The 13,912-nt window shown below is 41.1% G+C and overlaps 1 protein-coding gene across 1 annotated transcript; it reads right to left on the bottom strand.

Annotated features, from left to right (window-relative positions):
• Window positions 1-59: 59 nt before the first annotated feature.
• On the bottom strand, window positions 60-12,952 carry LOC309337251 (killer cell lectin-like receptor subfamily F member 2). Its single transcript, XM_081854013.1, has 5 exons — window positions 12,329-12,952; window positions 6,310-6,399; window positions 3,920-4,074; window positions 3,421-3,530; window positions 60-1,966 (listed from the first exon to the last, which is right to left on the bottom strand). Exons 1-5 carry the CDS (start codon window positions 12,411-12,413, stop codon window positions 1,846-1,848), a joined length of 561 nt encoding a protein of 186 aa, XP_081710139.1. The 5' UTR covers window positions 12,414-12,952; the 3' UTR covers window positions 60-1,845.
• Between the last annotated feature and the right edge of the window lie 960 nt (window positions 12,953-13,912).

The following is a 13,912-nucleotide window of genomic DNA, read 5'->3' as shown; positions in this document are numbered from 1 at the left end:
AAATTGGAATGGATGCCTATAGGTGAAATTCTAATTACTCATCATTTAAACAATACCAATTCCGGAATTGTACCAAATCTATTCAATACCTAGGTATGTTAATACCAAGAGATATAACTCAGTTAGTAACAGTAAACATAAATGAAATAATAAAAGTCTTCACTAGATATTGACAGGTAGGAACCATTAAGCCTTACTCTTGGGGAAAAGGTGCATGCTCTCAAAATGAACATTACTTCCAGATTTCTTTATGTCCTGAGAAGACTTCCAGCTTTTTTACCTGGGTCATATTTTCAAAAGATAAAGTCCCTGTTTAGGAAATGTCTTTGGAGTTCAAAAGCACTGAGGATATCTATGCAGAAAATACCATTACAAATGAAAGAAGGTGGATTTGGAAATATTGGAGACCTGCTGATGGTCTTAACTTCCTGACATGGGCAACCTTAGAATATACATATATAGCACTTTTGGTTGGTTGGACAGCATTAGAATCAAAAATATTTCAGAAATATTTGAAATTTCAGATGACTCTTAAAATAATTCAGTTAGAAAACTGGGTTGTTGTAGCTTATAAAAGCAATTTTGATCCATTTTCCCATGCAAAACTTACTCTGTGGGGATATCCTACTTTAAAAATTGGAATAAAAGATGGTAAGATGGAAAAACTGGATGGAAGCAGGTGTATTGACCTTGATAGATGAAGAATATGAATGTTACACGTATGATTTTCTAAGAGAAAAGTATCACCTGTCCTATGAGGCCCAATGGCAATATCTGCATCTTTCCATACAACATCTTTTAACAACCTCATCTCAAATGTTCAGTGTAAAGAGTGCATCTTCAGCATTCACCAGAAGCTATAAAACAGTGCCAGTATGGGGAAGGAGTTCCACAACGTAGGGGCTGCATAGTGGCCTAGCTTGCACAATGGTCTCATGAACATTCAAACCATCTCCATAATGAACCATTCTATCTTGCATCTGCTTCACATCATCTTTAAGCTCTGCCAAATCCTTTTGGATCGGCTTCAGAACTTGTACTTGAGCCAGTAAATTTCAATAAATTAGTATTAGCGTCCACCACCACCATTTTCTGCGGCCCAACCAATTAGTGATGCTGTTGGACTTGAAGAAGCAGCCTCTCTTTTCGCTCTAGTTGACATGGCTACATCTCATTAAAAGAAATAATATATAATGGGAGGTTTTATAGACCCAGTAATCAATGACTTTGTCCAAGCAGTCCGATAATTCAGTAGTTTGAAAGCTTGTTAGTCTGGAGAGGGACGAGAAATTTGCTTTCAACAGGTTTTGGGGAACTGACTGCTTTGAATGAAAGGGATGGTGCTGTGCTGTTTGTATTGTAATTTTTGGCCAGGTTTGCTGTTTTGTGCTGTCAAATTCTACCACTGATCAACTGTCACTTCAAACCAATCTTTCAGTAGCCAAAATATATCTACTTTGAATTCCCTTGTTATCTCTGGATTTCACCTAGAGGTATTTTGCTGAAAACAGAATCTTCTTGGTATTCAGTATGTTTTAAACTTTTTTGTTCCTGGCAAATAACAAAATTCCACATAATTATTATCTGGCCTTTGTTCTGGGCTCTTTCTTTGGTTTTATTTGCAGAGGGTATCCTGCTTATTTCGAAGATTCAAATCTAGTATTTCTAATTTGATGAAAGCAATTGATGAATTGGGTAAAATTTCAGGATTTTACCCTGAGGTATTTTGCTGAAAATAGAGAAATGCCTTCCACAACCTTCTCGGTATTCGATATCTTTAAAAATTGTGTGCTCCTGGCAAATAACTAAACCCCACATAATTATTATCAGTATCAAGCTAAAATATTACAGTAAAAGAGAGTCTTTCTGGCAAATCCATCTAAGTTCAATACTGCAGGCTTCAGTGACGAGTTCAGACTTTATCTTGCCACAATAGTTCCCTTTGGCATACTTTGGTTCTGGAAATCTGTGGAAGGAACGGGTAGAGCCAGAGGTCAGGACTGAAGACTGTTACAACTATTCCCCCCTCCCCACATTCTTAATAGAAATCAGGGGTGTTCCCAAAATGTGTAATAGGCTGGCTGTGTGCATTTGAATCCTTCAAACATGCATGAATAGTATCAAATTGGATAGCATGAAGAAAGTCATCATTATTATTTATTAAATTTATATACCACCCTATACCCGCAGGTCTCAGGGCAGTCCACAGGATACAAAGGTCATGCGTGCTTGATAATGGGTCCCAGCCATCTTACCCTTTTCCTGCCCCAAGACCAAATAAGTTCCTTTGAGTCATGGGAAGGAGGGTTGCAGCAGTGGTGGAGAATCCTGGGCATACATTACATCCTGGGAACTAAAAATGACCAGCCCAATTTGCCACCTAGGGAGAGTTGGTGAATTGGGGTAATGGGGCAGATATAGGAGCTTGAGAGCAGAGCTGGCTTCTTTGTCGGTATTTGGACCTCAGCACATAATAATAATAATAATAATAATAATAATAATAATAATAATAATAATTTATTTGTACCCCGCCCATCTGGCTGGGCTTCCCCAGCCACTCTGAGCGGCTTCCAAAAAAAAAAAAAAAGTACTCTAATACATCAAACATTAAAAGCTTCCCTAAACAGGGCTGCCTTCAGATGTCTTCTAAAAGTCTGGTAGTTTCTAGCAACAATGGATGGGCAACACTCTGTATTTGACTGTGACTCACCTCAACTGCATTAAGACTTTACAAAGCCCAACTGGTCAGTTGGTCACCCCAAATTAAATGAGATGGGGGGGCACCCATCATTAACTGCTAATAACCTTCCAGTTCTCCCTTCCTTCTCTCTCCTCTGATTTTCCTCCAGGACCGAAAATGAACTTCTGGCCAGTTCTTTTTGAATGTAGGTGTTATGTACTGAAGTTCTCACCCTGGGCCAGCAGGGGGATACTGTAGATAGTTATGCAAATATGGGATCGAAAGTGACATTCAGTGATTGGATAGTTTTAGAAAGTTGTTACAATTATGTGTACTGGAGCTCTATATAAGCAGGCTGACTGATCCTGTTCAGTTCTGTTCTGGCCTCTGAATAAACAAGAGCTGTTTGAAGAATCGTTGTGTCGTCTGATATGTTCACCCACAACTTAACTGTATGTATGTGTTAAGAGTGACAAAAAAGTCTCCCTCTTTTACAGTGCGTTTCCAACAGTTCTTATTTTCCATTTTGTACATCTTTGCTAGTTTGGTGGGTGTTAAGTACCACCTATAAATGGAATTTGGCAGCGTCTCTTATACCAGTCCCTCTCTCTGCATGAGAATGCTGGCAAGCTAATTGGAACCAGTGCAGAAACCAGTGCCTCAGTTGCACACCCAAATAATCTGAGCTCTAAAAACTGCATGATATTTTGCTTAGGTTAAAAAAAATGAGAAGAACTCACAGACTCTGATCAAGCTGGGAGCCTGTAATCCACATCCATTTATTCTCTGCTAATGATAGTGACAGGCCGATCCAGAATTTTGCATTTTTTGTAATGTTTTTTATGAAGTCCTGTATCAGAGAAAATGCATTTTTGAAAAAGATATTTGCTGATTTTCAAACTGATGGCATCAAAACAAAGATTAACATAAACTCTACTATCAACCTCACCCTCCTGAAAAGACTTTCTAAATAAAAACAGGAGTTGGGCTACAGCTACATGAATTTGCTTGCAACTTACTGCTTTGGTTCTCACTAGTCAATCTCCCCAAAGCCCTATCTAGACACTGATGAACTGGCCATGGGTGGGAATGAGGTGAAGTACTAAATAAGGCCCTGCACTCCACAAACTTCTCAAGTCACAAAGCATGATACCATTGTTGAGTTACTAAATTAGAATTAAAAGCAATTGGACTCAGGCTTCCTTCATGGATTGCATGAAATATATCATTGTTCCTGACCATCTCCTCTTTGTCTTGGATGACCAGCAGATGAGAATCCCTTGTTGAACAGTCATGTTGGCTCTCATTCCAGGTTTTAGTATCTTCCGATTGCCAGTAGCATTTGTCCCTGTGGAGCTGCCACTGTACAGGGCACACTTTGCAAGTGGAATTAACTGTGGAAGGGAAGATAGACAAACAATTTAATGATTATGACTGGCTCACCATTTCCAATGTAGAAAAACATTATGTACTCTGCAACTGCAGAAACCCAGTGGCTTTAGGCTTACTGACGCCAATAGTACTTCAGTGGCCACAACCTCAATAAGCTAAATTATAGTAGTCCCTCCAAAGTGGTGGGTTATTTCACTCATCCTTTTGCTTTTTTATTGACTGAAAAGGTGATTGATCAGTTGGGGTGGGTGGGTAGCAAAATAATGCTTGTAGCAGAGGGAAAGGGGCAGCTAGTCACAGAAAATGAGTTAAAAGTCTATAGCCAATTGAAGTACAGTCGTACCTCGGAAGTCGAACAGAATCCGTTCCGGAAGTCCGTTTGACTTATGAAACATTCAGCTTCCAAAGCGAGGCTTCTGATTGGAAGCCCCATCGGGTGTTCAGCGTCTGAAAGAATGTTCAAAAACTGGAACACTCCCAGGTTTTGATCATGTGGGAGTCGAGGTACGACTGTATATATTTGGACCAAACCACATGTTTCAATACATCCATTTGTAACATTATTCTGCCTGTTGCTTCCTTACTGCAAAACTTATTCATGACGGGGGAACTTGCGGCGTGAACGTGAATTTTGTGCCCATTGGGATTCTACAGTGACCTATATTTGTAAAATAATAATAATAATAAAATAGGCCTGGTATTCCCTGGAGAGGGGAAAACACACACAATATATAATTTTTTTTACCTGAGGGCTTGCTCTGGTATTGGTTGCAGAGGCTGCGTCTTAGGAAAGCCTGAAACTTGTCTAAACAGAGATTGCATCTGACAGCATTTACTCTGGTTTCTCCTTTCTCAGTTTTCAACTGCAAAGCTACTCCTCACCAAACAAACAAACAAACAAACAAACAAACAAACAACACATTTATTTAAATAAATAAGCATCATGTTAAGGCACATAATCAAAAAATGGAGGCCAAGGAATGGAAAAAGAAGATGGATACAATTATGGTAGATTGTATCGTACCGTAATAGGTGACTGGGCGTATTAGACGACCCCCCAAATTGGCAGCTGCAATTTGGGGGTTCGTCTTATAAGCTCAGTCTTTCTCCTGGCACGGAGCCCGCTGCCCGCCACCCGCCACCCATACCCGGCGTATAAGACGACCCCCGACTTTTTAACCTCTTTTCTGGGGTTAAAAAGTCATCTTATACACCGGAATCTACAGTTGATACAGAGAGCAAGCTGCAAAAGAGACCTCCCACAATTCCTCCCACAGAAGTATGAATCCATCTTAGCCTTCTTCAGAAAATCACATAGTAAGGGGAATGATGGCAGCATCTTTATGAATATAAAAGTATTTATGTTATCTGCTTGGTTGCTAAAGAAAATAGACAAAAATAACTCCACAATGTTGGAGAAGCTGTGAGAATGATGGAACACTTATACATATCTCTGGGATTGCTCACAGAGTAAAAACCTTTGGTTAAAAGTATTTCAGGATAGGGAACAAATTACATTTCAATCGATTGCTTCAGATCCCAAATGACACCACAGTTGTACCTTGGATGCCAAATGCCTTGGTCCTCAGACGTTTTGGCTCCCAAAAGCAGCAGTGTTCCGGTTAGTAAACATTCTTTGGAACCGAAACATCCGACGGGCCATCTGCAGCTTCTGATTGGCTGCAGAATCTTCCTGCAGCCAATCGAAAGCTGTGCTTTGGTTCATGAACATTTTGGAAGTCAAACGGACTTCTGGAACAGATTCCATTTGACTTCCAAGGTACAACTGTACTTTCAGTATTTGTGGATGAAGCACACACAATTTAAAAAAAAGAATACCACATATATGGAATCAATTCAAATCCAAGAGAGATAACGACTGGGACATTAGAAGATTATATAATAACAAGTATAGTCTTATTTTAACATGTGATAATATGCTCTAATTTTCTCCATTTTAAATTCCTTGAGGGATTTTATCCCACTGCTCGGTAAGTTGCTGGATGATTCTACTGAATCTCGGAGACTCTGGGGTTGATAGTCAGGAGTCTCGTCTTCTGCTGCTGTTTTGAGAGCTGCCATACTGGGCCAGACCAAATGTTCATAACCTCCTGACTGGGCTGGAGCTGATGGAAGATGTTAGACAACCATTCTGTATGTGCTTTTATTGTACGGTAAACCACTTCAGGATGCCTTATGGAAAGCAATTTATGAATGAAATAATAAATAATACTCACCCAAGACTATCACAGCCACCCCCAGGATGATGATCACAAAGCCACCTGCCCACAAGGTGATCTGGTACCAACAGGGAAGCCCAGAAGCATCTGTGAGGAGAGGGAAAACTTGAATGGTGTGAGTCAGCAGTGCCTAGACTACAGTCTCCTGCAACTCATTGGAGGCTAACAAACATCACAAGGAGAAGGCTGGATGATTTGTTTTTGTTTTGTTTTTTGACAGAAAAAATCCCTTCAGGAGACAACAGGCTAATGGTATATGTTTAGTAATGACCGTTCCCCACATCAAATGGGGGGGGCGCATTTTGTGAGGTTGTGCACAGCCCTCCAGATCCCAGTGCGGCTCCCGGTAGTACAGGCTGGCTTTGCCCTCCCCAGGCTGGATACCTGGAGGTCTCTGCCTACCTCAGCCAATCGCCCAATCCCACATAGGGAGGTGTTGCCAGGGGATTGGCCAGGTAGGGGGAGGGACCGTCCTGCCCACACAACAGAAGGTGAATCTTACCTGCGAAGCATCAGTTGGCTCCAGAGCTTCTCCCACCCTGCCCCTCCCTCAGTTAAGCCTTCTTTTGCAGGTTAACCTCTTCTTCACAGGTACACGGGCACTGCTACATCATGGTCACTGTTGAAAGGCCAGAAAGGAATTTTCCTTTCCTCTAGCAAAATGTCACAACTTTGGCGGTTTCAGGCCTTGGGCAGAATCCTTTAGTCTATCTTCCTAAATGGGGGGGGGGGCTTGCAGCAGTGATCCCAGGGTTCCCCATTAAAGGGGTCTTGATGGGAGGCATTGGCCATATGCCGAGACGCTGTCATTGCTCTCCCCTGTGATGGCAGCGAAATGGCTCTCTGCTTGAACATATGTTCTCCCAATCCCCACACATTCTGGATAACTCTGATGTCTCCCAGATCCCTGGCTAGGAACTGGGAAGGATGAATGCCCAATGCCTGAGCCAAGGTCTCGCTACATCTGAAGCTTAATAAAGTTGTGGCCAATTTTAATGCCATAACACATTGTCTTGAGTCATTATTCTGCTTGGGGGTCGCCTGGGGTTGGGGGAAATGTGATCTCCCACTCCACATGCAAGAACTCATGAGCGGTCTTTGTTACCAATCTTCTGATGATCTGAAAATCTTGTCATTATTCTGGATTCCCAGTCATAACCCCTTGACTACGTTCAGCTCGCTGTCATTGATTTTGTGCTCCTCTTCCTATCTGGCATGATTGAAAATATATTGCAGCTTTCTGGTGTCTGTGGTGTGTCGGGTTTTTTTTTAATATATTTTTTTTAATTAATTTTTTCCCATAAAAACTCCAGTCATTCAAATTTCCACATCACATATTTTAACTTTTTGGACCTCCCTCAACTTCTCTGACAATCATTCGTAGTTCAATTTCTATCTTCACATTCCTTAAATTTTAGTATTGCCTTTAAATACAATATTTCTATCCTCATTTACATTCTTGCAATATTCCTTATATTTTCACAAAGCTTCTTTAAAACACACTAGTGTTGTGTATTCCTCACATACAGTTTTCAAATATTTTGTAAATTTTCCCCAGTCCTCAAAAAACTTGTGGTCCCTTTGGAATCTACCGTATTTTTCGCTCTATAATACGCACCAGACCATAACACACACATAGTTTTTAGAGGAGGAAAACAAGAAAAAAAATATTCTAAACGAAATAGTGGATATATGATTTTTGTGGTTCATGCTGTGGCCACAGACATGTGATCTGACAGTGAGTTTGGAGTAGCCCAATGCAAAAATCCTGAGGATACATGTGGATCCATGCTTTGTAACCACGGAGGAGGGAAGGAAGGGGAACCATGGATCCTCTGCTCACGACTGCAGCAGATCCCCACCACCACCCGCAGGCATTCGCTCCATAACACGTACAGACATTTCCCCTTACTTTCTAGGAGGAAAAAAGTGAGTGTTATGGTGCAAAAAATACGGTAATTTTTCCAGTTAATTTGTCCAGTTCTGCATAGTCTGTTAATTTTGTTCTCCATTCTTCCAAAGTTGGTACTTCTTCCTGTTTCCATTTTTGAGCCATCAATGTTCTTGCTGCTGTTATTGCATACTGAAAAAGTTTACAGTCCCTCTTATTTATATCCATTCTTGTTATTCCCAGCAAAAAGGTTTCTGGTTTCTTAACAAAGCTATATTTCAGCATTTTCTTTAATTCATTATATATCATCTCCCAGAACCCCTTTACCTTCTTACATTCCCACCACATATGCATAAATGTACCTTCTTTCTCTTTACATTTCCAGCATTTATTACTTGTTTTGTACATTTTTGCTAATTTTACTGGTGTCATATACCATCTATATACCATTCTGTGGTGTGTCTGTTTTTACTGCAGATTTCCTCCACTGCTGATGTGACTGTGAGCTGTCAGCAGCATGCTTTGTCAAAAGCAGGGAAGAGAAATACAGTGAAGAAGAGAGGAAGGAAGCCATCTTTTATGTTTGATATTTTGTATTAGTTTGAATTTTTAAAATCTTCAGATTCTTAAGTAAACATTCATCCTACCTTGTAGCAATCATCACAACTTATGAAGTTTAAGGGTATTCCGTTAAAGGATTCCGGGGGTGTGGATCTTGTCCGAAGTCTGGGGCTGGGCTAGGGCCATGCCACAACCCCGTCGGGAACCCAGGGGGAGCTCGAGTTGGCTCCCCCTACTGGTGGTTGACCCTTAACAGACTCCCTGCATAACGGGCAGGAGTCAAAACAAAAAAAATTCCTTCCAGTAGCACCTTAAAGACCAACTAAGTTAGTTCTTGGTATGAGCTTTCGTGTGCATGCACACTTCTTCAGATACACTGAAACAGAAGTCACCAGACCCTTCTATATAGTGAGAAGGTGGGGAGGGGTATTACTCAGAAGGGTGGTGGGAATGGGTGATTGGCAGATAGCTGTGATGAGCCTGTTGACGACTCTTAACGACTGCAATAGGTGTTACAGGAAAAAGCAAGGGGTGAGAAGGTGAAAAATGGCTTTGTCATGTATAATGAGATAAGAATCCAATGTCTTTGTTCAGACCAGGTCTCTCCATGGTTTTAAGTTTGGTAATAAGTTGCAATTCAGCAGCTTCTCTTTCCAGTCTATTTCTGAAATTCCTTTGTAGTAAAACAGCTACTTTGAGATCTTGTATAGAATGTCCTGGGAGATTGAAGTGTTCTCCTACTGGTTTCTCTGTCTTGTGATTCCTGATGTCCGATTTATGTCCGTTTATTCTTTGGCGTAAGGTCTGGCCTGTTTGTCCAATATAGAGAACTGAAGGACACTGTTGGCATTTGATGGCATACACAATGTTAGACGATGAGCAATTAAATAGTCCCGAGATGGTATGTGTGATGTTGTTGGGGCCAGTAATGGTGTTGTCTGGGTGTATGTGGCAGCAAAGTTGGCATCTGGGTTTATTGCAGGCTCTGGTGCCAGTGTCCGTGTTAGGTCTGGTTGTAGTATTATTGTGGGTTAGGAGTTGTTTAAGATTGGGTGGCTGTCTGTAGGCAATGAAAGGTCTTCCTCCCAGAGCTTGAGAAAGAGAACTGTCATTGTCCAGGAGAGGTTGTAGATCTCTGATGATGTGTTGTACTGTTTTAACTTGGGAGCTGTATGTGATGACTAGAGGTGTTCTGTTATTTTCTTTTTTGGATCTGTCTTGCAGCAAGTTCTCTCTGGGTATCAGTCTGGCTCTGTTGATCTGTTGTCTAACTTCATCTGCTGGGTATTTTAGTTCTAAAAAGGTTTGCTGTAGATCTCTTAGGTGAGAGTCTCTGTCTGTAGAGCTGGAACAGATGTAGCTGTAACGTAGTGCCTGGCTATATACAATGGACTGTTTTGTATGTTTGGGATGGTAGCTGATATATAGTTGGGTCAATTCCAATGCCTAAGCCAATACCGCTCACATTCTGTACCCAGTAAAGTTGTGGCCTAAGTTTGCCCAATAACATTAACCTAATATCTGTGTCCTTGTGTCTTATTCATCAACGAGGGGGTGATCTTGGGGTCTCGACACACAATTTAGTTGCCTAACAATATTGCTCATTAACCTAACAAAAAGAGTGCCAGATGCTAAAATACGAAGCGTTCTCTTTAACCAGGAAGTGGACCTGAGGTGGAAAGAAGTTCTGGAGTAAAACCTTTGGCCATTGCATTTGAAAATGTGTCCTGGGTTGCAGTGAAAGAAATGAGTCACCAACTTTGTTGGGCAGGCACAGTGGGGAACAGGTGTTAGCAGAGAAAAAAACAGGCAGGCGTTGTAGTTTTCACCATGAGTTGCCTCCGTGGCTCAGTAGGTGCATAGGAAAAGGATGTGGGTGGAGCGGGTGGTCAGGCAACATGCTCACACCTTTAGACGGTGCCTTGGCCAGGACATTGAGTGCAGCATCTATAGAAGTGTTTTTTATTCACTAGGCTGGGGGAAGGAGTGTAAAATGTTGCAGAAGAAGCAACAAGCAAAGACCCATCTATGTGCACGCTTCATGCTACATGCATGCTTTGAATTTGAATAAGAGCATATTATAACATCTTATTTTCCAAGCTAACCAGCATATCTAATTTTATTTGCATTGTTTTCAATTTGGCATCCTTTAAAAAAAATGATCTTATTTATAATTTTCATTTATGTACGTTACAATAGTTCAACAATAATTCTAACATATCAAACCTCGGCTACCTTCCCCCTCTTTCTGCGGTTCCTTACATTTATTTTCATCATTTCCTGCATACTCCAAATTATCTTCACTTATTATTTTATGCTCCTATATATCTTATATATGTTTTTTAAAAAAACAACTGCAGGTATTTAAAATAATCCTGCCCATGTCTTAATGTCTGATTACAATTTATTTGTAAATATTCACTGAACCATTTCCATTGCTTTCTAAAATTCTTTAAAATAACACATTAGTAAAAAACAAACCCAGAAGCTTTTCTTTTGGGAATTATAGGATTAGAACTACCTAAACAGTACAGAAATTTATTTATGTATGCAACTACAGCTATAAGAACGTTATTTGCCCTCAACTGAAAAGAAGTCCAGAGGAGAAAAGACTGGCTACAGAAATTAAGGGACTATGCAGAAATGAGAAAACTCACCGGAATAATAAGAAATCAAGACAACAAACTTGTTATAAAAGAACAAATGACATCCTTGGTCCTGTTTCTGCTTTTTTTGTTATTTTTTTTTGGGGGGGATACAAAATAACAAATACCACATGGAAGGAAATTGTGCTGAGAATCATAGAAGTATTACTCGGTACATAAATGCACTTGTTGATGATCAGAAATAACTCCAGGTTTCTTTACAAGGAGTAAATTGAATATTGAAACATTTCTGCTCTCATCATGTTAAAACAAACATGCAGCCAGATCTTGATTTCATTTTTATGTGAACTTCAAATGACAGCTCCCTCTCCCTTTACCTGTTCAGAGACCCTTCACACTTGTGTGGCACTGATCATTTAAAAAGGCAACTTAAACTTTGTGGGTTGCTTCCAACCATTTATTTATTTTTAATGAAAGTTCATCCACATTTACTTCAGATTTCTCCCACATTTTTATATGCAGTTTTCATGTATATACATTTTGCAAGCAATTTCCTCTGAATTTTTGTATGTTATTTAAATGAGTGTCTGCACTTTTATAGACACCAGTATCTGCATATTTGTCCATATTTTGTGGCTGAAGAAGTGCATTGCAAAATTCAAACACAAGTGCGAATTTTGAAAGACAGTTTTGTTTTCTTTCAAATAGTGCAATTTGGATAGTTTCTCATGAAAATGCAAACAAAACAGAAATTCTTCCCCATCCCTAGGTGTCATGCACCCCTTCTGTATTTCCGTCTCGTTATTCAAACAAAAATACTGCTTATAAGGGTACAAACGAACTTTCCACAAAGAGGATAAATCTAAAGGAAAAGGAACATCATGTCCGTCTGCCAACTGATACATTACAGTGGAATCAGACAAAAACTGGAAGATACGAAGGGGTCTGAACTGAGTACCTTGTTTCTGAGCCACAGCGGCAGTTCCTGATGCAGCCCTCCTAGACTGGAAGTTCAAAGCAGTATAACCATCTTCCCCCTCCATTGGCAAGCAGAGGCTGCAGAGAAGCCTCTCAGGGCTGCAGGGCTGTCGAAGGAGCACTGAAGGTTTGCTGCTATAGCCTGAGCTGATGGCCAAACATCTCTTTCCGGAGCAGCTCTTCTCTTCAACCACAATACCAGTCACACATTCGCACCCTTATTAGGTGGTTAGGGCAGGTTCTTGCTTTAAAAAACGTTTTTGTGAGTTGTTCAGTTTGTATTGTTCAGCTTTTAGACTGGACTTTGGCTTTTGGAGAGATACTTAAGCCAGTTCCAATTATGGATTATAGCTAAACCATCTAGAGATGTGACTGAGGCTTCCATGAATGAGGCTGGATAGCTCAGTTGATTAGAGCGTGGTGCTCATAATGCCAAGGTTGCAGGTTCGATCCCTGTATGCGACAGCTGCATATTCCTGCATTGAAGGGGGTTGGACTAGATGATCCTTGGCATACCTTCCAGCTCTACAACTCTATGATTCTATGAGTGGGGAGGAGTAGAAGTTAAAGGTAAAGGACCCCTGGACGGTTAAGTCCAGTCAAAGACAACTATGGGGTTGTGGCACTCAACGTGCTTCAGAATGAGGGAACAGACAACTTTCTGGGTCATGTGGGCAGCAGGACTAAACCTCTTCTGGTGCAGTGGGACACTGTGACGGAAACCAGAGCGCACGGAAACACCATTTTCTGTCCTGCCACAATGGTACCTATTTATGTACTTGCACTGGCGTGCTTTCAAACTGCTGGGACAGAGCTATGGGAGCTCACTCCGTCGTGGGGATTCAAACCGCCAACCTTCTGGTTGGCAAGCCTAAGAGGCTCAGTGTTTCAGACTACAGCGCCACATCCTACATCCTATGCAGGGGCTCTCTTGAAATGTAGGTCTTGGTCAAGAAAGGAGTTTGCCACTGCAATGACTTTGCTTCTTTGGAATGCTGTGTATAGGGTAGGGCTCCTGCCACACTTTTAGTATTATTACCCAATGTTCTGCTGGATATGAGCTGGTGGAAGACGAATCCCTCAAGCATCAGTATAGAATCATAGAATTGGAAGGGACCCAAGGAAGTCTAACCCCCTGCAATGCACGGATCTCAACTAAAACACCCATGACAAATGGCTAGCCAACCTCTGCTTAGAAACCTCCAAGGTAGGAGAGTCCACCACCTCCTGAGGAAGAGCGTTCCACTGATGAACAGCTCTTACACTCAGAAAGTTTTTCCTGTGCTTTTAAACTTGTTCATAAATGATTTAGAATTGGGGGTGAGCAGTGGTTGAGATAGCCGGGCTTGCTTGTTCAAGATTGCTGTTGTTGTTGGGGGATGTTGCTGGCATCCGTCAGTCTCGCAGGGTAGTGAGAAGAAAAAGGGGATTGCTGGGCAATCACCTGGGTGAATGAAACAGGCGGTAAAATGGCAAATGCAATTCTATGTGAGGTGGTGTATAAGCGATGCACGTTGGGACAAAATAGAAATATCTCTTTTTCACATATACATGGATGGGGTCT

This window comes from Podarcis erhardii (genome assembly GCF_964252035.2).
Source record: "Podarcis erhardii genome assembly, chromosome: 2".
Classification (NCBI taxonomy): Eukaryota; Metazoa; Chordata; class Lepidosauria; order Squamata; family Lacertidae; genus Podarcis; species Podarcis erhardii.
The sequence above is the reverse complement of the archived record's forward strand: the minus strand, read 5'-3'. Positions and strand labels throughout refer to the sequence as shown.

Coding starts and splice junctions, on each gene's coding strand:
- LOC309337251 (XM_081854013.1), bottom strand. CDS start 12,413: ATGGAGGGGGAAGATGGTTATACTGCTTTGAACTTCCAGTCTAGGAGG. Junction 6,400..12,328: donor CGCTGTGGCTCAGAAACAAG/GTACTCAGTTCA, acceptor CTCTCCTCACAG/ATGCTTCTGGGCTTCCCTGT. Junction 4,075..6,309: donor GGTGGCTGTGATAGTCTTGG/GTGAGTATTATT, acceptor TCCCTTCCACAG/TTAATTCCACTTGCAAAGTG.